At 47.6% G+C, this 27,818-nt stretch overlaps 1 protein-coding gene across 2 annotated transcripts; it reads left to right on the top strand.

Annotated features, from left to right (window-relative positions):
- On the top strand, positions 1-26,933 carry LOC116319095 (plakophilin-3-like). 2 transcript variants are annotated; one of them, XM_039614172.1, is made up of 13 exons: positions 1-1,121; positions 9,926-10,008; positions 12,433-13,052; positions 14,082-14,205; positions 14,690-14,894; positions 14,977-15,136; positions 16,522-16,630; positions 17,782-17,946; positions 20,286-20,453; positions 20,535-20,688; positions 20,833-21,028; positions 21,279-21,366; positions 25,834-26,933. In XM_039614172.1, exons 1-13 carry the CDS (start codon positions 929-931, stop codon positions 25,873-25,875), a joined length of 2,307 nt encoding a protein of 768 aa, XP_039470106.1. In that variant the 5' UTR covers positions 1-928; the 3' UTR covers positions 25,876-26,933. The 2 variants fall into 2 exon arrangements, with proteins under 2 accessions (XP_039470106.1, XP_031594176.1); XM_031738316.2 differs by having other exon boundaries at positions 422-1,121; positions 20,283-20,453.
- Positions 26,934-27,818: the final 885 nt, after the last annotated feature.

Below are 27,818 nucleotides of genomic sequence, written 5' to 3'. Positions count from 1 at the left end.
ATTTACAGCCGCTCTTGAAGGCGGTTAAACTCAAACCTACTCTTTGTTTCCACTCACGTATCTCCTGTTCCACTGGTGGATGTTCATATTAAACGACATCAGTCATCCCTGTGAGCTGAAGCACTCAGTTTATCAGGTTGTTTCCACTCCTGGATCTGAGAGATGAAGCCAACTCTGAAACTCGAAGCCTGCAGTTCCTCTGGCGTCCAGCAGAGGCAGCAGTGAGTCAGTCCCCATAGACTCCAATGTTAAAACAAATATTTTTACAGCCTGATACACAAACTGTTTGGTCTCTATAGGTAATTTAGTCCTTCATAACACCTGTGGGGTGGGCGAATTTGTTGTTCGATCCCAGTCTGCATGCCAAGTGTCCTTGGGCAAGGTATTAACCCCAAGCTGCTGTCTGATGCATCCATTGGAGAATGAATGCGTGTGAATGTTAGAAGCAGCACAGAAAAATATGCTTGTGTGAATGAAATGTTCAAGCTGTATAAAGCCTCAGAGTAGGAAAGCGTTATATAAGAACCAGTCCATCATTATTATGAGGGGCGTGGCCTCTTTGACTGGTAGGTGGATGGCGACGTCTTCACCTGAGTTTGACGTGAAGCAGGTATGTGGTCTCCACACAGCTGAACACTAATCTGTTTTTATTTGTAATCATGTTTATTAATATTTGTGGGAACGCAGAGGTCACGGGGGCTGCTGTGACGTAAGCGTGTGAGGTCAGACCTCCTGTGTACCGGTTGTCTTGACAGCAGGTGGATTTTAGACCCCCGCCCCCCACTCTCAGGCCCCGCCCACAGAGGCAGGGCTGACGGAGCGCCGTTTCTTGGCGAACACTCGTAGCTGCGCTGCGCACCGGACGGTCCGCTGTTCGCCGGAGTTTGCCTGGAGCCTTTTTTCTTTGTTCGCCCGGTGAAGCGTCAGGATGAATGTCGGGATCCCGGAGGGCTGCTTTCTGTCCGCCCTGCAGCCCAACTCCTCCTGCACCGCCTACGTGGTCCCCTCGGACGGCCCGTCTCCGGACCCGGTGGCGAAAGCTCGGAGGGTCCGGGAGCAGGTCCGGATGCGGCTGGCTGAGAGGAAGTCGTCCTCCCTGAGCAGGCTGGAAGGATCAACAGGTGAGAGCTTGAAATGAGCGCAGAGGAGGAGAGTAACGGGCGGGAGAGCCTCTGGTGGGGCCGAGGGGAAAATAAAGTCTCAGTAAAGTCCACAGTGGACGGTGGAGCATCTGTTTCCCCCCACCGAAAGTAGCGATCAGGGGCGTTTCCAGGATTTCTTTTTACTGGGGCCACAGGGGGCCCCGCAGTTGGCTTTAGTTTTAAAAAGAGCAGCGAGTATGAAAGCAGAGGTGATGATAATAAACACAATATTCCAGCATGTGTTCACACAGAGAGTCATTTAAAGTCTGTCTGTTATTGATATTAATACACAGCACAGACACTGAAACAACGATCGCAGCACAACAAGCCACAGATGTAATGCTTCACGTCCTTCTGTCCACGGTCCCGTCCGTTACTTAAACGAATGCAACGAAATAAAAACGGATGTAGTGATCAGCTGCTGACTAACAGTAAACGGATCATTAACCCTTTAGTCAGGTTCTTCTGGGGGAATCTGATGTATGAGCTATGACACGCTTGGTGCTAAGGGGTTAAAAATGTGCACTCACTGGAAAATAGTTGTTGTTAGCTTCACAGTAACCTCCCTCATCAGAGTCATGATGATTGTCAGGCTTTAACCTGCTTTAACTATCATGTGAGTCTCACTCTGCTCACTTTTGTTCTTACTTTTATTTTGAACTTTTCCAAACTTAAGGAAGGAAAATGTGGTTTGAGTTCAAAGATAATGACTTCCCCCTGAGAGTGCTTATCAGACTGATACCAAAGAACTCGTTTCATGTTACACACATTTATCTCTGTGGGTTTATCCTTCATTATTTATGGGCAGTCGCTTTAACGTTACAGCTGGTTTTAGTGATGCATGTGCCGATGCTGTATGTACAATAAGACATTACCATATATTAGTACCGTATTTGCATGAAGTGGACAGGTCTTGACTTCCATACTTTGAGTTTGAGGTGAATTCCCCCCACAGGGGTGCTTTATCCTCCCTGGGGGATAAATCTCATTCTTCCCGTTTCACCATCAGAAGCTCAACATACTGAGTCAGCCTCACACTCATCCTCGTACCGCTGCTTCACCTTACAAATCACCTGGAGCGTGTTTCTCATCAGCTGCCAGTCCACGTCTCACATCTTTGTTGCCCTCTGTCTTTGCAAGGAGACGTGCTGAAACGTCAGAGAGAGCTCCAGTTGTTGTCCAGGTCAGAGGTCAGTGCACGTCACGGCGTCCAGCTGATCGCTCCACACCTGTGATTGTGGGAATTTCCTCCATTATCTGATCTGTGGGAATAAATTACCACTGGCCCTGTGCTCAAATCCTCCAGGGCTCTAATCCAGTAGCTTTGGGGGTAAATCATGTCTCAAGGTGGGCTGATGCCACCCTGGCACTCGACCTCTGGGCGGAGCCTGGTGAAACAACCGTCATGTGTAGTTTCTCTGAGAGAAGTGTGCGGTGAAATGAAAGGTTAGTTGATGATGTGATGGACAGTTTGGACCTCCTGAGCGAGGCTGTGAAATGTTTGTACAGAGCCTGAAACTCCTCTCAGCTCTCTTTAAACTCTTCCAACTCCTTCCCTTTGTTACATCAGTACAGAGCATATGGCGCACACAGTGCTTATCGTCATCGCTACCAAGAAGTGAATATCAAGCATATAAAACATGGCAGCACTAAAGCTTCAGCCCTAAAGAAGGTGTGACTGTCTAAATACTTTGGGCTGTAGATCATCATTCTGCAAAAGCTGAGACACCAGAAGCTCGTTCAGTGTGGAAGGATCGTTTCCCCACCACAGTATCTGCACATGTTCAAAGAAACAGAGGCAGAAATCTGCTTTTGGGGCAGCTGTGGCTCAGGAAGTAGAGCGGGTGATCTGCTAATCAGAAGGTCGTGGTTTGATAGCCCGGTCCGTACACTGTATCTGGGTGAGGTGCTGAACCCCCGATACCAGCAGACACAAAACTCAGCCACAGAGCACCGAGTCTGAATGTGGCCTGTAGTGGAGCAGTACTCCGAGTCAGTACCCGCCCACTTTCAGTTACACCGCAGCTTATATTGATGAGCACAATAATATTAATATAACTAACCCCAGACCCCACATGTATTAATACCCCCCTCCAAATAAATAAATCTCTGTCAGCAACAAACTATAGTTAAGTCGTACCCTCCGTATGATGCAAATAAACATGGTGAATGTTCATGTTCTTCTTTCGAGTTGAAGGTTTGGCAGGTTTGTTTAATCCAGTGTGAAACATCTGGACTGTGAGCTCATTTCCCAACAAATCAGTGACTTTTGCTTCTAACGGTGTCGTTCTGGATCCAAACCCAGCACAGGCAGTGGCGTTTCTTTAGAAATCATGTCTCCTCCTGCATCTCTGAGCTCTTCCCGACGCGTTGGAATCTTTGTGCCAATCGGTGAAGCGGCTCCTTCAGCCTCTAATCGTCTCCTCCGTGTGTCTGCTGGAGCTTTATTCCAGCACTGGACCCGGGGGAGGTCCAGATGTTCACATAAGCCAGTTTTACTGAGTTCGTCTGAGATCTGAGTCACAGCACGAGCTCAGCTTTCACTTTGTATCCAGAAACGATGAGCTGCATGTTTGTATGAACGAGCTGTGCTGTGTGTTAGAAGAGACCGCAGAGCTTTAACAGACTCGACCTTCTTATCAGGGTCATCAGCAGAAAATGTCACAACTGGAGTTTAAAAGTGGGACAGAAGTGATGTTTAGGATGCACAGAGGGACTAATGAAAGACAGGATCCAGCTGGCTTTTAGGAAATTGAACATTTCTTCTTTGACAGTTTTTCTCAGGAACTTTCAGGATTTAGTCAAACCTGCGCAGACAGATTGAAGCTAATCTGACAGTTTGCAGTGAACAAAGGAAAGTTTAACATGAAGTCAGAAGTTTTGTGCATCTTTCTAAGAAAGAAACACCAGCCGTGATGGGAAACCGATGCTCTGCTGTAACACCAGTCTTAGATGCTGGCTGGGTGTTCACAGGGGTGGAGGTGGGCGAAGCTCGCGTCTGTCAAGTTGGATGTTTTTCGTTTTTGACTCTCTGCTTTGGTTCGGGTAAAAACGAGAAGAAGAAGAAGCTCGATGGTGTGTTGTGGTCAAATACAGCAGCACGGTGAAAACACGATGAAAACCTGCACGATGAAAACAAAGCTAAATGCTAAGCGGCTGTAATTTGCACTGTGAGCCAAACACAGGCGACATCAGGGCAGCTGTCTGTTTATTGTTCACACAGATGTGAATTTGTGTGAAGCCGTGTGGGTGTTATTTCCACCATTTCCTGTTTTTTTTCCCTCTTTACGGAAAAGTGCAGTGTGACATCACAAATTCCCGACCGGATAAAATGTTAAACATGGACGTTCGACCCCAGAACGTTAATAACGCAGAAAGAAGAAGAGAGGTGGTCTCTGTTTGGACATAAGCAGTCGGTGAGGAGGGGAGCTGTGATGATCCACATCTGTTTTCACAAAGAACGTCTGGGAGAGGAAGGAGACCCCCCCCCCTCCTCCTGACGGCTGCTCCGTCTCTTGGCTGATAAAAGAGGCCCTCGGTCTGACCCACAGAGGAGTCAGGATGTTGTCTGCATGGAAGCACATGTTAGATACTCTCTTATTAGTAAAATGCCCGACAGAGCCATAGAGGTGAAACTGCTCGTATTTAATATCAACAATGAAGTAGCTGCACCTGGTCCGAGCTTACGGGGCTCAAGTGCTTAATATTGAGTGAAGAGCTTGTTTTTCAGGAGGAGCCACTGATGACGGAGCCCCTCCCTGCTCCGTTGGTATTTTGAGCACTGCTTCAAGAGCATGTGAACACAGTGGGCCTCGTACACGACCAGCGCGAGCGCACTAATGTGCGATTCATCGCCTCTTTCTCACCTGACCCCGACGTGATCTGACGGCGTTCACAGAGCCTCTGTTTTTGTTTTGGAGAAAAGCTCTGTGGGGTTCAGGTCAGGGGTCTGTGCTGGAAAGTCCTCTGTGTTCTTCAGATATTGAGGTGTGTTTGCTTTGCTTCAGTTTCCTTCTGCACAAAGATCAAACTGGAGGCTGGACTGATGGTTCTCTCGCTTCTCCCTGCAGCCACTCTCGAACCAAGATTCATCAACAAGCTTCAAACTCTGGGAAAAACCCTTCGGTGTAATTAACCTCACTCAGCATATTTGTTGCACACCCTGGGTTGATCAGGAAGAGGAAACAAGAAAAAGGAAGCTAAAGCTAATGCTGCAAAGGCCACAGATGAGGAAACAATTATTAGCCCACCAATGAAATTCAAAGTTTTGTCTAAATTCTCCCAAGTGCTTTTTTAAAGGGAGGAATTTTCCTCACTGTAAATATCAGTTATTTCAGTTTGTACACGATAGTAAAATCATTTCAGGATAAACAAAAATAACCAAAGTCAATATTTTTAGTCCCCTAAAAACGAGCGAGAGGTGTGTCTCTGCAGATTCTGCAGCTGAAGCCTCCTTTGGTCAGATGAAATGAAGCTGCTCTTTGTCCACAGAGACGGGCGTCCCCACAGTGAAGCATGGTGGTGGCAGTATTGTGCTGTGGGGACGCTTCAGTGTGTCTGGAACTGGGAATTCCATCAAGGTGGAAGGACTCGGGAATAAAGAAGGAACATTTAAAAGACCACAGCGAGCCAGAATGACCTCGAGCACAAAACCCCGACTGGCTGAGAGATTCACTGAAGAAGAATGGGAGCGCTCATTATTTTGTGTCTGTGTGCAAAAGTAAAATAATGAAAGTATCCAAAGTAAAAGTGGATGTTTGGAAAAATTGTGTTAAAACTTCCTGCTTTGTTTAAAAGAAATTCAGTTTTATTTACACAGCGCCAAATCACAACAACAGTCGCCTCAAGGTGCTTTATATTGTAAAGTAGACCCTACAATAATACATACAGATAAAACAACAATCATATGACCCCCTATGAGCAAGCACTTTGGCGACAGTGGGAAGGAAAAACTCCCTTTTAACAGGAAGAAACCTCCGGCAGAACCAGGCTCAGGGAGGGGCGGGGCCATCTGCTGTGATTGGTTGGGGTGAGAGAAGGAAGACAGGATAAAGACATGCTGTGGAAGAGAGACAGAGATTAATAACAGATATGATTCGATGCAGAGAGGTCTGTTAACACATAGTGAGTGAGAAAGGTGACTGGAAAGGAAAAACTCAATGCATCATGGGAATCCCCGGCAGCCTACGTCTATTGCAGCATAACTAAGGGAGGATTCAGGGTCACCTGGTCCAGCCCTAACTATATGCTTTAGCAAAAAGGAAAGTTTGAAGCCTAATCTTGAAAGTAGAGATAGTGTCTGTCTCCTGAATCCAAACTGGAAGCTGGTTCCACAGAAGAGGGGCCTGAAAACTGAAGGCTCTGCCTCCCATTCTACTTTTAAATACTCTAGGAACAACAAGTAGGCCTGCAGAGCGAGAGTGGAGTGCTCTAATAGGGTGATATGGTACTACAAGGTCATTAAGATAAGATGGGGCCTGATTATTTAAGACCTTGTATGTGAGGAGCAGGATTTTGAATTCAATTCTGGATTTAACAGGAAGCCAATGAAGGGAAGCCAAAACAGGAGAAATCTGCTCTCTCTTTCTAGTCCCTGTCAGGACTCTTGCTGCAGCATTTTGGATTAGCTGCATCAGCACAGGGGTCTGAGCCCTTCGACAGCGAGGAGCCACATGACTTTATGTTTGTGGGCTTGGAGAAAAACTCGTGTTATATTCAATATTCAGTTATACTCGCCCTCTCTGTCCTATAATAACACTGACACATGACCCAGAGCTCTTACTGCAGGGAGCAGGACAAACCTTACACTTTGGCAAGGAGCTGGTGTTGTTAGAGTCTCTGACCTGTTTGAGAATTTGAGATTTAAAGCATCTGATTCACTGGAAGCTCAGTGCGACATATCAAATAAAGCATTCAGCAGATATTTACAGATCAGTGAGTCCTTTGTGCATAACTGGGAAGAAATCCCAACCGAGTCACGTCCTCTTTATCCAAACTCCGTTCTTAAGCTTGAACCTTGAATTTTTTTACGAGTCTGCCTTCCATAATTTAAACATGCAACAGGTATAAAGAGTTGAGTCATCTACAGATCTACAGGGTGGGAATTTCACCACAATTCAAGCATTGTGCAGCGTGTTGAAGTGTTAGTGCAGCAGCAGGTTTCAGCAAATCCACCTCTGGATCTGCTTGGAAACGTTCCCGCTGCTCTTAAAGAAAAGAAGGATGTGATCCTTCAATGTTAGCGAGAAAAGTAAGTCGGAGGTGATCCCGCTTCAGTTTCCATGTGGACATCTGTGATGTCAGAGGTGGTGAATATGGAAAAACATGAACCCTGCGTTCGTGAAGGACAGCAGACATGGGGGAGAGAACTGGACCTCTGATTATAATCTAGATTTAAACAGAGGGCATGGACTCATGTTTAGACTCACAGATGACCCGCTGTATGACTGACAGGTGGATGGTGACACAGGCGGCTGTAGCTGCCAGCTTCACCTGAGCTGGACCGCTGCGCCGTGTTTTTGCTGTTGGAGCTTTTTGGAGCATTTTAATGACATCATGTGACCGTCCAAGAATGAGCTCTTATTGAAATGTGGTCAGTCCTGGTGTCCACAAACATCAGGTGAAGACTTCCAAAAAAGCAGGTTCACACACAAGCAGCATTCTGTGGTAAATAGACTGTACACAAAGATAGCAGTGTTGAGCCCGCGTCGAGGGTTGGTCCTCGATTCTCCTGATCTCCGGCCTTTTCTGACGTATCGATCATCCGGATCTGAATCCTGATTCAGATGCTTCACAGTCCACTAAATGTCGAGCACGCTCATTAGAAACATGCAGAGCAGCTTTACTCAGGCTGTGAGAAAGCTCTGAGCACTGATGTCATGTTTCCCATTATCACTGTGCTGCTTAGTCAGCAATGTTCTGCTGGAAACTGGAGGCACAGCTGTGTCTCTAACAGGTGAACGTGTTGCCAGATTCAGTCTGAGCGAAGTGGAATGCAGCGATCCGGACGGTTTGGGGTAAAACGCACACGACCTTCACGCAGTGCAGCCCAAAGAAAATGAAAGTAAAGGTCCCTGTGTAAGCTCATAGACCACCTCCTGTGTGGAACATTCCTCTCCAATCTGCTCTTCACAGCATGTTATCACAGCCTATTTTAGACTGTTGGTCGGGCTGCTGCTCTTCCACAGTGAGGCTGGTATTTCTCACTGTGTGACCGTTACAGGGGTGACGGCTGCAGCACACCTTCAAACCAACACAACAGCAAGGCCTGATTTTCTCTTAGTTTTGCCTGTTTTTATTCAGGAAATTCATCTTCAGTTTGAGTTTGTAATTTGAGTTGTAGCATAAATCCAAAGTGCACCACGTTTTTATTTCTGTCATCAGCTCAAGAAGCCTGCAGATTGCAGCCAATCAGCTGATGGCTCAAACCTCTCACAGTATAAATTATTGACGCTGCTTTTGCCTCCATACAGTTGCTGCATTCTGCAAGCTGCTTTGTAACCCACCTCCACCCCAGCTCCTCGTTTTCATGGTGTTTCTGGTACCGATGGAGTGTTTTTCTACTCTGAACACTCAAAGCACTTTTTTAATTGCAAGCCTTTTTCAGCCAATCACACGCATTCACGCATGGATGCATCGAGCGCAACTCGGGCTTCAGCATCTTGGACATGCAGTCTGTGGGGGAATCGATCCTCCACCTCCTGAGCCGCAGTCACTACACATACGATGTCATATCTTTCTGTTTGTTAGCTTTATGAAATAACTAAACTGCATTTAATCTGCAGAAAGGTTTATTTTGCAGGAATTTGTACTTTCAACTCAAAAATAACAGAATTAAAGTGAGTCCCAGTTCAGGCTGTGCTGCTGCTGCCAAAAAGTGAATAAGATTCATTTTGGGATTAAGAAGCTTTAATCCTGAAGTCTCAGCTGGTCGGTTTATGGTGTTGGTTGGAAGTTTGAGTTATTTTCATCATTTTGCTTTGAAGATGATCTTCTGCAGGTGTATGAGCCTACCTCAGTTTCATGTGTCTGTTGCTGTGTCATCATTTATGACATTTACACAAACCCATAAAAACTTTCGGTCTTTGCAGGCGTCGTGTGTGTGTCGGGTACAGACGACCTTCACTGACCTGCAGGTCGATGCTTTCTGGTTTGATCTGGTCTGGTTTGAGACCCGTTTGTACGCCGTGCGTGACCGTCGTTCCCTCATCTCTGACGTGTTGATGCTTGCATGCCCCGCGGCCCGCCCAGCAGCATTTCCTCCCTCCTTCCTGCTCGGCTCGATGGTGTGTGATGTTTTTCTGTTCGCTTTCTCACTGCGTCCAGCAGCTTGCATCACGTGTTAGGATAAATGGGCTTTGCTCGGGTCTCGTGTGGCGGCGGCTGAAGCTTCTGTTGAAGGCGTGCAGTGTGTTTGTTGGACGGAGTATTCAGTGGCGACGCTGGTCCACCTTTGGCCCGAGTCGGGGACATTCCCGGTGCGCGGTGGCCTGAGCGCCTCCTGGCTCTCCTCTTTCTAACACGTCTTTGTCTGTTATTCTTCTCAGCCTCTCCAGCGTTTCATGAGCTCTGGACTGAACTGGTCACAGAGGCGGTTCCTCTGACTGTGATTGGTGCTCGGTAACCTGCAACTGATATTATGCACTGCCACTTGATTGGCTGATTGGATGAGCAGATGCACATGTGTTCCTAATAAAGTGGCTGGTGCTTGTGTGTGAAGGTTAGACTGATGGTGAGAACGTGAAGTTGTAATGAGTGTGACTGTCTTCCTTCTCTCCGTGCAGACCCTCCTGAGATGAAGAGCTACGGCCACGCTCACGGTTTCAGCTCCAGATCCATGATAAACACGCCGAGCCGCGTCATGGCTGTGAGTACACGCCACACACATGACGAAGAGCTTTAAACACACAGCGTGAGTCACTGTGGTGGGAGCAGCTTCACTGTGACACAGAAAGGAACTCAATAATTAGAATTTGAATGTATAAATAAATATAAAAGATGATGTTTTCCTCTTTGTGACATGTGGGTGGGTGGGGATGTACGAGTAAAGGAAAGCTCCCTCAAGCTGACATTTCTGTAACATCCAGCAGGGGGCGACTTTGAAAAGACGTCCGATTGGATAGAAGTCTATGAGGAAATGAGCCTCGTGCTCAGAGGAAATGTTAAAATGTTAAATTTGATCTTTTAGGAATCCTGAACCAGCACAAAGCTTCAGCTGAGCTGGCGAGCTGTGCCGGGCTTCTCCTCATTCCTGGGATTTGAAATAATTCTCAGTTATACACAAGCTGTCGTTTGGAGCGTGACGCTCAGTGTTAATGAGACGGTGCTGTCGGTCCTCGCCCATTATTATTTAAAAACAGGACCACAGATGTGCAGTGTGTATTTTAGCCAAAGCCGCCATCTTTTGCATCGCTGAGTAACTTTTAGTGGCGAAACAGGAGCAGAGGGTGAAAACAAAAGTGAGAAAAAAGACTGTAAAAGGAGGTCGGTGGCTGACCACGTCAGGCACAAAGCAGCGTAAAGATGAGACTGACGATGATTTCTGTTTGATCTTTTCATGCTGATTTCTTTCAAATTCAGCTCGGGTCCTTTTTATTGTTCATGAGTAACAAGTGAGGAAGAGGTCCAAACATCTTCATCAACCCCGCCCACAGCAGTGCCCCGCGGCGTTTCTCCCTCTGAACTCCAACAGAAGCAAAGAGCATTGTTCTGCAGGACGTCACCAGCGGCTCAGGCGACCTTTCAAAGTTCACGGGGGCGGGACTCGGAGGAGCTGTCCTGTTATTGTTGGCTGAGAACTCATGAAACAGTGAAGAGAAACGTTCTGAAGAAATGATTTATCATTCACTCACCTTCATAAAAAAGCAGCGGGTTACATCTGCCCTGTGTCGTTTTCCCCTAAATGTGCGACAGAAGTGTTTGTTACTCGACCTACGTGTGCCTGAGAGCAAGGCGCTCACACCGAGCAGCCATTGTGTTGGAGCGTTTCCTCTGTGTGTCTGTCAGAGTTCAGAACAATGTAAAGAAAAGAAAAACACAAACAGGACATCGACCCGCTGCGTTACCTCTGCAGCTTAACAATACAGAGGCTGCACGGCGTTTCCTTTAGATTCTAATGAAGGAGAGGAAGAGCCGTAAAATGCTCCTCCCTGCGCCCGAGCCCCAGTACAGCTCCGTTTCACTCCCTCGCTCTGGCGTGCAGTGGCGGCAGTGATATCTGCACAAACCTTGGTTGCTGTGAGCAGTTTTATGAAGGAACAATTTTTCAGTCAACTTTCTAAAACCAGCGGCCAAAACGAGCACGCCGCTGGCTAACCTTCCAGCTCACCTGAGGGAGGATGCTGTTAATGTTTACATCCTGTTATGAGCACGAACCTTCGCAGGTAGCAGCACGCCTTCGTCTGCACATTGATACGACTCTGGGGAACGAAAATAGTTCCGACTTTAAGCTGCTCGCGGCAGAGTTTGGATTTCTGGAACGAGACATTTGTATTATTATTAAATGCGACACATTCCTTTTAGCTGTGTTGCACACTGTCACACATCTCTACAGCCAAACTCGCTCCGTCTCCAGGCCACCTCCTCCAGCCTGTCCTACGTCTACTCAGAGTCTCCTCCTAGTTGGACACACCTGAAAAGCATCCAGGTCCCATCCTGAAGCACAGCAGCTGGTTCCTTTATATCTGGACGAGCGGCTCTGCTCTGAGTTCCTCCTGAACGACCGAGATCTTCACCTTATCTCTAAGGAAGAGCACAGACATCCTTCAGAGGAAGCTGCTCGCATCCTCAGTCACATTCTTTCAGTCCCACTCACAGCTCGTGGTCATAGGTGGGGGTAGGAATGTAGATCGACCAGTAAATCAACAGCTTTGGTGTCACGCCAATCAATCACGCCTTCCTCTCACGCCTCCCCCGGCAGTAAGACCCTGAGATACTTAAACTTGAGGCTCCTCTGAACTCCAGAGAAGGAACTCTGCCCTTTTCTGACTGAGAACAAGGCCTCAGACCTCACAGCTCTCAGCGAGCTGCAATCAGCTCCATTGCCAACAGGCAACAAGCAGCCATGATCTTTGCTCCTCCTCCAGACTGTGCTGAGAAATTCAGTCCATCAAATGAAGAGAAGTGAAGCGGAAGGACCGGGCAGAGTCCAAAACCAACCGGGAACAAATCTCACTGAACACTTTTCATTTTGGGATTCAGTGAACCTTTAACAAATTATTGATCTGACTGAGACTCTAAGAAAGCAGTTCGTCCTCTAACCTTTCTTTCTCCCCACACCTCCTGTCTCCAGGTGCCCACTGTGCCTCTTCCTGCCTCGGGGTTCTCGTCTCGCTCTGCTGTGGACACCACTTCCCGGCTGACCCACAAAGGTGGGGCCATGGTCCACAGCAGCTCTCAGACCTCCCAAGTGTACAGCAGAAGCAGACGCTCTAAGTCGCTGACCCAGGGCGAGCACGAGGCACTTCCGGTCACTTCCTCCAGCCGTCTGGAGAACCCTTCGCTTACTCTCCCTGCGCCTCCACCAGGTACCCTGAGGCGCAGCCTCAGTGGTATTCTGGCCCAGGAGAAAGGCTACTGGCAGGAGGAGGAGCTTCCACAGCAGTACACCTATAAAGGCCCCTCCCACCGCACCATCAGCCGCATCACCAACAGACAGCAGCACTACCAGCAGCAGCAGCAGAGCTCCAGCCTAGGCCAGGAGGGCTGGGTGGGGAACGGCAGGGGCATCCCCACTGGGGGGGACACCTGGGGAACACAGTGGCACCACCAGCAGCAACAACAGCAGCAACACGTGTCCAGGAGCTCCGGGACCATGCACCGTGCCGCCTCGCTGCGCAGCCTGAGGAGTGTCGGGAAAGGAGTGGACGTCTTCGATGGAGCGTCGATCCACAGCAACGACCCGCTGGGAGAGTGAGACACCTTCATTTATTTAGCTAGTTAGCTTAGCTTTCATCAGATTTATCTTTAGCTCACTTAAACGAAACAGACGGGCAAATAACCATTAAACTACACACAGGAAGTGGCGACCAGAGACCGCAGTAGGTGAACGGCATTCTGTGACACTGCGGGCGACAGGAAGTGCGCGGACTCGAGATGAACCTCTCTCAATTTTTAAGTGTGCGACGATCGAGTAAAGAATACCACGACTGACAGATGACCTGGTAGTACATACCTTAGAGGGTTACCTAGGCAACCAGAGCCACCAGCCGTCAGTGTGAGCGAATCGCTGCCAGTATGTATGCAGCTTTAGAGATGTTAAGTGGGCGGGGCCAGAGTTAAGGTTAATAGAGGTGACTACCAATAGGAGCACAGGACACAACTGATTCACATGTGACGGGCAGTAATTAAAGGGTTACCTAGGCAACCAGAGCCCAGCTCTACTACTACTCGTGACCGACCATCAGCCTCAGAGGACACGTGACGATCACTTCATATGTGGTCAGGGCAATACACCGTCGTCATAGAAACAACCAATCATGTGCAAGGTGAATTTTGATTGGCTGAGCATAGCTAGCTGCTGTTACACCGAGGGGGTAACCTGGAAATAACATGAGGCGCATACTGCTTCCTGACTTGCTGCAGCAAAGTGTTAAAGTGGGCGGGATCATTGAGCTTCATTAGAGTCACGTACGGGTCACCCGGGGCGTGGGAGGAGTTTGACATTAATATCTGAAAATCTTTCAGTGATCATAAATTTCACTGTCCAATGCCCAAAGACTGCGAGTGTAGAGAGTCTTTATTTGATCTTATAAAAAACAAATCAGTAAAAATTGTGATAAAGCAGAAAAAAGAATAAAGAGAGCAGTATTGGATTATTCAGTTGATGCAGGCTGAGCTGCACCGCTGGTAGGAACCCTTTTAATGCAACTGTGTGTGTGTGTGTGTGTGTGTGTGTGTGTGTGTGTGTGTGTGTGTGTGTGTGTGTGTGTGTGTGTACAGGATGCAAAATCTGGACATGCCCACGGCTGTCAAGTATCTGTCCGAGTCAGACGCTCACTTGCAGGTTGTTGGAGCTGCGTTCATTCAGCATCAGTGCTACCACAGCAGGGACGCCAAAAACCAGGTACGTGCTGACAGGAGGCTGTTTGGGAACACATGGAAACAGTTAGCGTGGAGCAGGCGGTCACAGGGCGGGGAAACAAATGAATTACTGAAATAAAACAGGAAGTGACTACAGAAAATGGCATGACACTGAAACACACAGAAACACACACAGACACAACAAAGAGACAAAGAAGCTGCGACAGGCAGATAAACGGTGACGTCAGCGTGTCTGTGATGGACGATCTGCAGGAAGCAGCTTAAAGGAACTCTTCATCAGCTTTCTCGTTCCAAATGAATGGAAACAAAAGCATAAAGACACATAAAGGGCAGCATGGTGGCATGACGGTTAGCACTGTTACCTCACAACAACAGTGAGTTTGACTCCACCATGCAGGCGGGGCCTTTCCCTGTGGCGTTTGGGTGTTCTCCCCGTGTTTGCGGGGGTAAGAGGAAGAGAACGTGGTGAGGTGAAGGTGGTTGGTGACTCTCACTCTCTTTCTCAGGTCCGAGTTCTGCAAGGTGTTCCAGCTCTGGTGCAACTTTTCTCCAGCGACAACCAGGAAGTGAAGCGTTACGCTACTGCCGCCACGAGGAACCTCATCTACGAGAGCGCCGAGAACAAGGTGGCTCTCATCGACGCCGGCGGGCTGACACCTCTCGTTAGCCTCCTGAACGAACCTGACGAGGAGCTGCGAAAGACCATCACAGGTGGGAACCCTCTGCTCTCTGGACCAGTGTGAGATGTTAGCGATGTGAACCCGTCTTACAAGCTCACTGTGGCTGTCCGCAGGCGTCCTGTGGAATCTGTCCTCCAGAGATAACCTGAAGGAGAAGCTGTCCCGGGAGGCGTTACCTGTGCTGACACAGAAAGTTCTGATTCCTCTGTGCAAGAGCATCCCGTTAAGTCCATCAGAGAGAGACATCTTTAACAGCACCACCGGCTGCCTCAGGTACCATCAGTCAGTGATGGGCTGCTCTGTGCCATCAGGTTTAAAAAACTAAATCATCTGATGGAGAATAGAAAAGAAGCTCAACATGTCCAGGATATCTTTTATTTATCTGGCTTCTCTTAATCTACCATCATCAGCTGATTATCCGCTTGATAAATCAGTACACAGGTATTACAGGTTTGTATCATATCTATCTAATAGACTCCAATTTGTACATGTAAATGGAGAGTCCTCTTCACACACTAAGGTCAATTATGGTGTTCCACAGGGTTCAGTGCTAGGACCAATTCTGTTTACATTATACATGCTTCCCTTAGGCAGCATCATTAGAAGACATAGCATACATGTTTACTGCTATGCAGATGACACGCAGCTCTATCTGTCCATGAAGCCAGGTAACACACACCAATTAGTTAAACTGCAGGAATGTCTTAAAGACATAAAGACCTGGATGGCCGCTAACTTTCTGCTTCTTAATTCAGATAAAACTGAGGTTATTGTACTCGGTGTCTGATAGCTTGTAAAGACTGAATAACATAAAAAACAACATAATTTAAACCAATAAGTAGTCTTAGTTTCAAATTTTACACAAGGTCAGTGACTACAAGACCCTGTTTTAGGATCATATGTTAAGGCAATAAAATTGCTTTAAACTTGGAGTAAAATAGAATCTTTGAATTTTTTGGGCTCATCAGAGAAAAAATTCAGAGGCTTTTCCAGGAACTGATGGGTCAATAATAAAAGGTTTAGCGTGGGGTGAGCTCTCATCTGGAACATAATCTGCTCTGATATAAGATGTGAACCACCTTCATAACTCTGACACACAGGCTTTGACCTGGTGTTACCTTAATAACCACAAACCCTGCTGCATAGCTCAGGCATGCCAGGATTTGGGCCGTCTCAGCATGCAGAGTGAGCACAGCCTCAGTGTGACTCAGGAAAGCACTCGGTCAGTATAATGTCATCCAGGCGTGGACCGAGAGACGCTCTTTCACTCAGAGTGAAGAGATCCGCAACAGCAAAGAAGGTGGAAGAAGTTTCACTGGAGGGAGAAAGCTGCTTCCTTCATCCTTTTAGTACAAAGTCTGCAAACGTTTCAGAGGTTTCACTCAGACTGGACAGTTTTGTGCACATGGAAATTAAAGTAAATTTAGATAATGCTTCAAAATAACTGCCCAGAGCTGTTTAATGACAGTGAGACTGGCTCCTAGAAGGATTTTAACCTCAATTAGGCTCTGACGCATCATTTCCAGGAATAAAACATTAATTGAATGGATGTTTAAATAAAGTAACGTCACATAATGCAGTCTCACAGAGCAGCAGCTGTTTGATGTAAGTGAAGGATTTGGTCAGGTTGAATGTCTCCGTCTGTGTTGCTCCGACAGGAACCTGAGCTCCGTGAACGAGAGAACGAGGCAGAAGATGAGAGAAATGCCCGGCCTCGTGGACTCTCTGGTGACCTACATCCAGCAGGAAGAACAGGCCGACGAGAAGGTGAGCCACAGAGGCGAGTGGATAATGATGTCTGAGGGCACCGCAGCGCAGGCGTCTGGAGCCGTGAGCACAAACCACAGACGCCAAGACAGCGTTTGTCATTTTACAGCAGAACAGTAACCGGCTCAGGTCTCACTGAGGTTAACCTTGGAGTGTAAAGAGTGACGTGACAAAGAGAAAGTGAACGCACATTTGAGAGCGGTCGCTCTGATTCATCACTGCCTCATGTCACAGTTTCAGCATCAGTCTGTATGACTGTGGAGGCTTTACTTCTAAACTTGTATAAACGAGGAGTGATCCCACAGATCTGAGACCCGGTCGACAGAAACCAAAACCAGAGTTCACTTTGGCCGATCTTCCAGATCATCTGCTCGTCTTCATGGTGTTTGCTGCTGCGTTAGTATCGGGTTGATACTTTAGTCTCAGCTCTTAGTTTCTTTAGCAGGTTTTCTTTAAAGTGAACTCTTCTCAACAATGATGAAGTGGTGCACAGTGACGAGTGGGTCTGGTGCAGTCTGGACCGGTTTCAGTGTTTGTGTTTGTCAGGAAGTCGCTGACTCACCGCCGTCCCACTCAACGGATTTCCCAAAGTCTCCTCGGGGGGCTTGTGCTGGAATGTGTCACTAAATGAATAAAGCTTCAAACTGAAGACATTTCCTGTATGTCTTTGTTCTATTTTTAGTGTGGCCAGTATTCCAGGTCTGCTCAGTTATTTCTCTGAAATAATCTCTGTGCTGTTATTAAAAAGTCGTGTTTCATGTCAATAATGTGAAACTGCAGCAGTGCATCATAAAGAAGGCTGGGAGAAAGAAAACAGCTGGTTAATAAAAATTGATTTTATCTGTCCTCGGGTCAGAGCGGGCAGGAATCGTGATGTGAGAGCTTAAAGGATGGGGGCGACAGAGTCCTCAGTCATTCCCGGTTTTCGATGGTGGCCGACTCTCCACGTTGTTAACGGTGCAGTGGTTTGGGTATCGTGTGAAAAGGGTTCAGACTTCTTTCTGCGTGGATGCAGATCTTCACTGTAATGTGCTTTTAGTGTCTGACGCTCATCAGAGTCGGCACCGAGACTAAGACTCACTGCTTTGAGCCCGTTTGTTTCGGTCGCTTTTAACTGATATCGATCTTTTATTTCCTGTCTGCGTGTTCAGGGTTTGGAGAACTCCCTGTGCGTGATGAGAAATCTGTCCTATCAGCTGTACTCGGAGCTTCCCCCCTCAGTCCAGCTCCGCCTTGAAGGCCCATCGAGAGCTTCTGCCAACAGAGAGATCGAGACCATCGGCTGCTTCACTCTGCACAGCAAGAAGAATGTGGAGGTACGAGCAGGAGGAGAGGGTGCTGGTGTTATCCACCCGTGTGGTGCTCTGTGCTTGTCTGGATCCCCATCACCTCCAAAGACCTTCTGCATGCTAGAGTAGTTATGGTCCGCTAGATTTCATAGTAATGTGTTCATTTAAAATCTTAAATGTGAAAACTCCAGAAATCCCTCAAACTGGAAAACTAAGCAGCAGACAGACGTAAGCAGTTTAATCACACGACCGGCTGTAAAAACCACTGAAAGATAAATTCATAACAATCTTTCTTTGTATTGAATGACTCAACTTTGGTTTAGCTTAGTTTAGTTTAGCTTGGTTTGGCTTAGCTTGGTTTAGTTTAGCTTGGTTTGGTTTAGCTTGGTTTAGTGTACAGGGAGTGCAGAATTATTAGGCAAGTTGTATTTTTGAGGAATAATTTTATTATTGAACAACAACCATGTTCTCAATGAACCCAAAAAACTCATTAATATCAAAGCTGAATGTTTTTGAAAGTAGTTTATAGTTTTAGCTATTTTAGGGGATATCTGTGTGTGCAGGTGACTATTACTGTGCATAATTATTAGGCAACTTAACAAAAACAAATATATACCCATTTCAATTATTTATTTTACCAGTGAAACCAATATAACATCTCCACATTCACAAATATACATTTCTGACATTCAAAAACAAAACAAAAACAAATCAGCGACCAATATAGCCACCTTTCTTTGCAAGGACACTCAAAAGCCTGCCATCCATGGATTCTGTCAGTGTTTTGATCTGTTCACCATCAACATTGCGTGCAGCAGCAACCACAGCCTCCCAGACACTGTTCAGAGAGGTGTACTGTTTTCCTCCTTGTAAATCTCACATTTGATGATGGACCACAGGTTCTCAATGGGGTTCAGATCAGGTGAACAAGGAGGCCATGTCATTAGTTTTTCTTCTTTTATACCCTTTCTTGCCAGCCACGCTGTGGAGTACTTGGACATGTGTGATGGAGCATTGTCCTGCATGAAAATCATGTTTTTCTTGAAGGATGCAGACTTCTTCCTGTACCACTGCTTGAAGAAGGTGTCTTCCAGAAACTGGCAGTAGGACTGGGAGTTGAGCTTGACTCCATCCTCAACCCGAAAAGGCCCCACAAGCTCATCTTTGATGATACCAGCCCAAACCAGTACTCCACCTCCACCTTGCTGGCGTCTGAGTGGGACTGGAGCTCTCTGCCCTTTACCAATCCAGCCACGGGCCCGTCCATCTGGCCCATCAAGACTCACTCTCATTTCATCAGTCCATAAAACCTTAGAAAAATCAGTCTTGAGATATTTCTTGGCCCAGTCTTGACGTTTCAGCTTGTGTGTCTTGTTCAGTGGTGGTCGTCTTTCAGCCTTTCTTACCTTGGCCATGTCTCTGAGTATTGCACACCTTGTGCTTTTGGGCACTCCAGTGATGTTGCAGCTCTGAAATATGGCCAAACTGGTGGCAAGTGGCATCTTGGCAGCTGCACGCTTGACTTTTCTCAGTTCATGGGCAGTTATTTTGCGCCTTGGTTTTTCCACACGCTTCTTGCGACCCTGTTGACTATTTTGAATGAAACGCTTGATTGTTCGATGATCACGCTTCAGAAGCTTTGCAATTTTAAGACTGCTGCATCCCTCTGCAAGATATCTCACTATTTTTGACTTTTCTGAGCCTGTCAAGTCCTTCTTTTGACCCATTTTGCCAAAGGAAAGGAAGTTGCCTAATAATTATGCACACCTGATATAGGGTGTTGATGTCATTAGACCACACCCCTTCTCATTACAGAGATGCACATCACCTAATATGCTTAATTGGTAGTAGGCTTTCGAGCCTATACAGCTTGGAGTAAGACAACATGCATGAAGAGGATGATGTGGACAAAATACTCATTTGCCTAATAATTCTGTACTCCCTGTAGTATAGCTTAACTTGGTTTAGTTTAGCTTTTTTTTTGGTTTAGCTTGGTTTGGTTTAGTTTTGCGTTTAGTTTACACTCAGCAGATTTTCCTCAATGATGAATTATTTGAATAAATAAACTTTTTGTTTTATATGTTTTTGCTGCTTTTTCCCCAAAATTCTTGCTTCATGTCTGTTGAGACTTTTCTCTGAGTGAGTCTGGGTGAAGAGTCCCGGTGGAGCTGTGAGGAATGTTTTTCAGGTGGGATACTCTGAACATTCCTCTGGGATTAGGAGTCTCCCCACATTTGACCTTAGACTTTGTGTTCTCTAGTTTCCTGTGGAAGCTCCGCCTCGAGCTGCCTCCTGTGGGCCTCTCTCTCGGACGCTTTATCTCCAGTCTAACAGTTTCAGGTGATTTCTCTCTTCATCCACAGCAGCATCACCAGAACCTGCCCACCCTCTCTCAGCCTAAAGGGTCCGAGTGGCTGTGGCACCCGAAGGTTGTGGGGCTCTACAAGCTCATCCTGCAGAACAGCGACTACAGTTCCTGCAGCCGCGAGGCCGCCATCGGAGCCCTGCAGAACATCACCGCGGGAGATGCCAGGGTAACGCCTCGTCCCGATCGTCAGCTTTAATGCACGATGCGGTCTCTGCAGGCTCACGTGACCTCTGCTCCTCTCTGTTAGTGGGCCTCCGTGCTGTGCATGGTGATTATAGACAAGGAGCGGATGCTTCCTGTCCTCCTGGACCTGCTGGACACCAACAGCGACATGGAGCTCAGGCCTCTGAGCGGCCTGCTGAGGAATCTGACCCGACACGCCACCGACAAACAGCACATGGGTAAGCGCCCTGCTGGGACAGGTGCAGCTCTGCTTTCAAGGGTTTTCAGTGCTTCCACCTTTTTCCAGTTCCACCTCTGGATCCCAAGGTCCAGGTCCGCTCCAGGGTCTTTCTTATTCAAGTCCTTCTTCTGTGTCGTGGCAGCTAAGAACATGGTGGGGCTTCTGGTGTCCAAGCTGCCTGCAGATGGCCTGCAGAAAACGCCATCCAGCGACGTGGTGGTCAACCTCTGCGGAGCCCTCAACCACCTGGTCACCTGCAGCTCCTCGGCAGCCCGCGACGTCTGTCACTTCAACGGCATCCCCAAACTTGTGGGCATCAAGACGTCCCACGACAGCAGGTACGTGTAGTCGCGCTGATGGTCGCTGCCGCTGGCTCTGCCACCGTTTCTCTTCAGACTTCGTATTTTCATGTTTCTGCTGAAACAAAGCTGTGACCCCTCTGCGACCTTTGTTTCCTGTTTAGGACTTCACATGTCTGTTATAACCTTGCGGGTCATGTTTGTGATGAAGCTCGTCCCTGCTGCTCTGGTATTTCCGCCTCATTAGTCCTCCTGTCCTCTCTCACTCTCTGCTGTCCTTCACTTTTAGCTCCGGGAGTCAAAAAGCTGCCCGAGCAGCCTCGACCGTCCTCTGCAACATGTTCCAGTACAAGAAGCTGCACAGAGACTACAGACTGGTGAGTTTCATGTGTAATCTTCACATGCTTCATCCAGAACACGCTCTCTGTTGATTCACACGCTAATTATTTCCAGCAGCAGGGAGTAGATTTCGTCACAGTAGATGTTTTTCTGAAAGTGCTGCAACTGAGTTTAAGGATATAAGTCACCCACTGTTATCATCTTATCTTGTTAATCATTTGACCTCCTCACTGCGTATGACTGTAGCTCCTGTGACAAATCCGAAGTACCTGACTCCGTGGTATAATTCTCAAACACGTAGCCTAAAGCAGATAACTCGTAAGCTGGAGAGGAAATGGCGTGTCACAAATTTAGAGGATCATCATTTAGCCTGGAGAAATAGTTTGCTGCTTTATAAGAAAGCCCTCCGCAAAGCCAGAACATCTTACTATTCGTCACTGATTGAAGAAAATAAGAACAACCCCAGGTTTCTCTTCAGCACTGTAGCCAGGCTGACAAACAGTCCTCACCATTGATCAGCAACCAGAGACTGTTGATCAACAGCCTGAAGCCTCCCAAAGACGGCTGCAGGAGGTCCAGGAGAGAAGAAGGACAACTGCTGCCTGAAAACCTTTAGTGAGCCCTTATGTGTCAGGAGTATCAGGACTCAGTGATGAGGATGTACACATTCTGGACAGGGAGGAACGCTGGTTTGAGCGCGGAGTCAAGGAGGCCATTTACATGAAAAGGGAAAGACCATCTCTGAATCGAGGAGGGGGCCTAAGGGTACATCTGTCACCATCTTACAATGCTGTGAATGCAGCCATTCCCCAGCTCTCTGTGAATGGGACTCATGGACATTGATCAGTGGTCAATTTACATGTTAATGATCATGAACTGACCTCACAGCCCATAGTTTCAGTCATTGTGTAAATGTCCTGTTTATAAGGTTGGAAACCTGCAGTCAGCTGATGATGACCAAACGTTTCTCCCACTGCAAACATCCAGATGAACAGAATCAACCTGTTGGGATTTCCTTACCTGGATGATTGAGCGATTATGCAGAGACATCAAGCGCGCACCGTTTACAAGTGTGACGATAACGCATCAGGATCATGTGTGTGTCTGTGAGGACGCTGCAGCGGGACTCGCTTTGGCACAAACAGCGAGTCGCTGTGCCAAAAACAAACCACCACCACATTCACCAGATTTCTCTCTCTGCAACTTCATCCTCAAACTCAAACGTCGAGGTGAAGACGGAGGGTGGCGTGCTTGTGGTCACTTTGGGAGCCTTTGTAACATTTTTGGTTGCAGCTATGTTTAAGTCAAAGAGCCTGAACCCGTCCTGCTGTTCAAGCCAGATTTTATTTCCTGCAGCCTGAGCTGGGGAGAAGCTGTGGGCGTGGGCTGTCATTGTGCTCCGTTTGTTTCCACCAGATGGTTTTCTCGTCTGCATCTGGCTGCATCTGCTTTTTATCTCACTTGACCTCCACTTCTCGTAACTCCTCTTCCTCGCTGCCTCCCTCCTCTGTTCTGCACCCGAGCCTGGCCCTCATTACTCTGTGGACGTGCTTATCTGGAAGTTCTGCAAAAGCAAATATTTTCTCTGAGGCAACCAGCAGTCAGACTGGAGACTTGCTAAACTTCATCTCTGCGGCTCTACGTTTGTCTTTCTGTGCATGTGAAAAAGTCTTAAACAGCAGAGTCGAAGGATCGAGTCAGGGACGTCGTTACTACGATGAATGTGACGAGGGCCGATCGGGGTTCAGCGTTTAAACCAGAACGGTCCCCGAGGGTTCGTACCAGGGAAAGACTCGTTCGAGCAGCTTTAAGGTTGTAGCTGCTCGCGCTGTCCTCTGTCCTCGCGCACGTGGGTTTAAAACCACTAAAAATGAAATAAAACTGATTCGGCTGGCAGGGGCTCACTTTGCCCCAGAAAACCACATGATGATGATGATGATGATGATGAAAAGCCAAATTAGAGCCTGTTTGTAGCCTTCCCTCCTTCTGTGGTGGCATTAGCAGACCCCCCACCCCCCTCCTGCTGTGAGAATCCTTTCCTCGTGTCCGCTGAGCTGCAGCAGGAATGTGGGGAATCTGGCTCAGACATTTTGGGTTTGCCTCTGTGTCTCTGCTGAGGTGAGCTTGGCGGTCCTCCTCCCGTAAATCCGCCCACCCACAGCACAAACAAACCCAGACCTTTATCTCCATGCACTTTCACACAAACCCAGTTGTGCAGATAACACATCTGGAACACAACTGTGCAGAAACAAAATGACAGGCTGAATATTTCTGGTTTACAGATGGTGAAACTTTTTCTCTGCAGTCAAACTGTCGACAAACAGCTTTGTTAGGTAACGCCGAGTGTGACGGCCCAGCTTTTATAGCCGAGGCTCCGTTTATTGTGCAACTTCTCTCAGTTTATGGTGCTGTGCTGTGGAAACGGCTCCGAGCGCCTGAGGAAGGCTGGCAGATAGATGGGCTCCTTCATTCTTCTGAGCCTGCAGCAGGCGACCAGGAGAAGGCTGCAGAGGAACCTGGAGCACAGCTAAAGTTCAGTGACACACACAGACACTTTAGTTTATAATGACAGAAAATCTGCTCTCCCCTTCACATGCTCACCTTCCAGTACTTCCTAAGTACACCGTGCACGGCTGCGTGGCATTCCTGCAGCTGCTGGAGCCGATGTCCACATCAAGACAACGCTCAGAATTCCTGATGGATCACAGAGCCTTCAGAAGCTGCTCCTCTCCACATCGCTTATAATAGTGCTGCTGTGGGCTGAAGCTGCTGTGGGCTGACGTTTGTAGGTCTGCGAGGTCCGAGGGTCATTTCACCATCACACAGCGAGGCTTCATGTGGGCGTCTCTCTGTGTAGGACGCAGGAACCCGTCCTACATGGCGGTGCAGCAGTGGAGCGACGGCCTGTTGCTGCCCGTGGATCCTGAGTGAAGCACAGGCTGTAATTCCACTGAGCTGCGTCTTCAGACACTTCATCCTTGAACGATTCACAGCTCATCGTTGCTAAAACCAAATCTTTGATGATTTCTTACTGCCTGATCGGCTCAGTGTTAGTCGTACTCTACTCTGGACCTGCTACTTATTCTTCATTTCCTCTAAAAGCTCCTGTAGTACTCGCGTGTTCTGCTCAGCCTACACTGAAGTACTTGAAGTATTTGTACTCGTATGCAGTTAAAAAGAGGAATTTGTGTTGTAAACTGTGGGCGATGCTGTCTCTGTTGTGACATCAGCAGTGTTGGGTGGGTAGGTGTGGGCACATAGTCGCCCACTAGAGGGCAGAGCAGGACTGAGTTTTAATACAGACAAGGACGAAATTATTACCCTCCTACAAACATTGTTCTTTTAATCACAGCATTTCTTTATAAAACATAAATCATTTCTTTTAGCACAAATTACAGAATGATTTCTAAAAATGACCAGAGTCAGTTTTATTATTACTATTATCCTCTGAAACACTGAGCTTTTATTGGAGCACAGCTCAAACCACTGCTGTGCAGCGATGTGCTTTCACTCTGTAATGCTCCAGTTAAAGCTGAGGGTCATCTTCAGAATAAAAGACTTCAGCAGGGTTCGAGCTGTCACTGAGAAAACATCAGGCTAAAAACGAAATCAGTTCACACTTGAGAGAAACGATCGTTGGTGCTCACAGAAGAAGCCCGCAGAGACGGCAAGCAAAGATTTCAGGGACTTGGAGAGAAAACCAGTGAGAGTCTAAACACTAACTTCACTGAGCCGATGTAGTGTCATCACTGGAGCCCTGCACAGAGGCTGCACACCAGGAAGCACGAGACTAGAACACAGACACCTTCAAACCAGACTGAAGTATGCTGAGGACAGCCTGAGGAAGATCCTGCAGACCGGGAGCATCCTGTGGTCAGGTGAAACGAACCTGGAGCTCTTGGAGTGGAGACGCTGGTGACGCTGCTTAGGTTCAAAGAAAGGAGGCCGAGGCTGCGACCCAAACACCAGCATCACCACCAACACGACCGAACATGCGCTGCTCCTGGTGAGGAACGACCTCCAAAAACCAAAGTGAGCTTCACTGAGGGTCCTGCAGAGAGTTGAATCCCGCTGATAATCCGTGGACGTGAAGACGCTCACCCCAACCGATGGCCCCGCCCCTCCCTGAGCCTGGTTCTGCCGGAGGTTCCTTCCTGTTAAAAGTTTTTCCTTCCCACTGTCACCAAAGTGCTTGCTCATAGGGGGTCACATGATTGTTGGGTTTTCTCTGTATGTATTATTGTAGGGTCTACCTTACAATATAAAGCGCCTTGAGGCGACTGTTGTTGTGATTTGGCGCTGTGTAAATAAAACTGAGCAGAGTGTGAGACAAACATCTGCAGGCTGGTGTCCAGCAGGGCTGAAAATGCTGAGCCTGGAAATGTAAAATAAGTGAAATCGTGTAAACAAGTAAAACTGGGATGTTTTTTGTATTACAAACGATGATGATGATGGTGAGTCGCACTGTGGGGACACTGGGTGAGTTTCTGTTTGTCTTTTTTCAGAAAGGATTCGGCAAACGAGACTTCGCAGACGGATCCTTCTAGGCTCAGCGTTTGACCTCGGGACCAAGACGAAGTTGACCGAACTCGTTATGTGACTGCGACCGACTTCCAGGAAGGCGATAGCGACCCGGAGCTGTGTGTTTGTGTTGGCTCAGCCGCAGAGAGTCTGACGGGAAGCTCGCGTGTTTTCCGGCAGCGACACGGACTTTAACACATCAGAGTCCGACTCCACGCGCTTGGACGTGTTCGCGTTACGTGCTCGTAGAGTTTAGCTTTGTTTGACGATGCGTTCACTTACCGTTGTAAATACTGATGCACACGTGTACCTTTTAGGGTGTGTTCACATCAAACATGAAGGTTTCACCTCGCGTGACTGCAGTCACCGTGGAAACCGGAGCATTCGCCCCTGTGATGCTGATGGTTCAGTCAGCATCCATGTGGCGCTGGAGGAGAAGCCCGGCTCTGCAGTTCCTGCTGGAGGATTTTGGCTCGTGTGAAGGCAGATTCGCCCCCATTTGTATCGCCCAGCATGAACTTGCCTCATTGCATGAACTTTGTATGTAATCACACTCCACGTTTGTTGTGAACACACCGTTGAAGACCTGCAGGCCACCGCTCACTCATTATTTTTTTAATCCAAAGGTCAGAGGTCAGATCTTCAGACTCCAACGACGTCTCACAGGTGCGTTCTGGCAGGTGAGTTAAAGGAGGATTCGGTTTAGTTTAGCCTGACTTGTTTCCGTGGGCGGCGGCTGTCGGGATGACTTTGTCAGAAAGCTGTGAGCGGATCACGCGCTGTTCACTCACCGATTTCTGCAACTTCTGCTTTTCACAGCAGAGGTGTGAGTTGAGTTTGTCACAGTGAAAGGGAAGCACTGAGGGTCAAAATGTAGACGTGACGATTTCATGTTTAGGAACATTTTCTAACAATAACTGTTAATAAAAGGCAAACTAATAAAACTGAAGTGAATACTTTAACTCCTGTATCTGAAATGAAGATTAACAACGATTGCTGATTGGTTCGTTGGTTTGTAAACCATCAACGAACAAATGCATGGATGTTTCTAAACTGTGTCAATAAATACTGTGCATTAACAGAAGTTGTTTGGATGGTTCTTATAAGGCCGGCCTCGTTAGAAGCTGCTGCTGAAACGAGCACAGTGCAAACATTGTTTTTGAGTAGGTGTGGCCAGAGAACGCAGCCTCGCCCGGCTCATTCCCACCCTGAGAAACATCTGCGATCATATGTTCCCCCAGCAGGCCCCTGAGGTCATGTGATCAGGGCCTGCTTACTGTACATCACACGAGTCTGAAAACTACAGGAGCTTTTGCCACAGTGGCCCCCAGACTCCAAACTGAGTGTCCGATCAGCCTGAGCTGTGATCATCCAGCACAGGAGCCGCCGTGGGAGGTGTCCACTCTGAGACCACCCACAGTGGAATAAGAGTTCCCTGAGATGGAAACGTGCTGCTTAAATCATAGTGATTCATGGAAGTGTGCTCCACGTCACAGTCAGATTATAGAGAGCATGTTTATGGAGTGTGTTGTTTCCTGACACCACCCACAGGTGGTGCTGTTTACTGCATCTCAGCCCTGCTGCTTCACTCTGCACTCAGCTGATATAAATCTCAGTGATTATTAGCATTAGCAAACATAACCAATCTGACCTACAGCAGCATTTTCACACATGATGCGACGTGGGTTTTACCCCTGCTGTTAAAACTGTTAAAACAGCGCAGAGGAGGAACACAGGGCGAGTGTTGCATCATAGGGGGCGCCCTCGAGCTCACCCAGAATGAATGAACAAAGAACAAAACTACATTTCAGGATGTGAACACTTTTCTCCTGAAAACGTTCAACGTGTTTTTGATAGAAGGGCTTGTTATCATAGTTCCTTTAGGGCAGGACGTCCTTCACCCGTGGATGAGTCACAGCCTGTTTACAGTGAGATTAACGGGAGGATCAGACACTGGCAGAGCGCAGAA

Source organism: Oreochromis aureus, linkage group 1 (assembly GCF_013358895.1).
Source record: "Oreochromis aureus strain Israel breed Guangdong linkage group 1, ZZ_aureus, whole genome shotgun sequence".
NCBI classification, from domain to species: domain Eukaryota; kingdom Metazoa; phylum Chordata; class Actinopteri; order Cichliformes; family Cichlidae; genus Oreochromis; species Oreochromis aureus.
The sequence above is the reverse complement of the archived record's forward strand: the minus strand, read 5'-3'. Positions and strand labels throughout refer to the sequence as shown.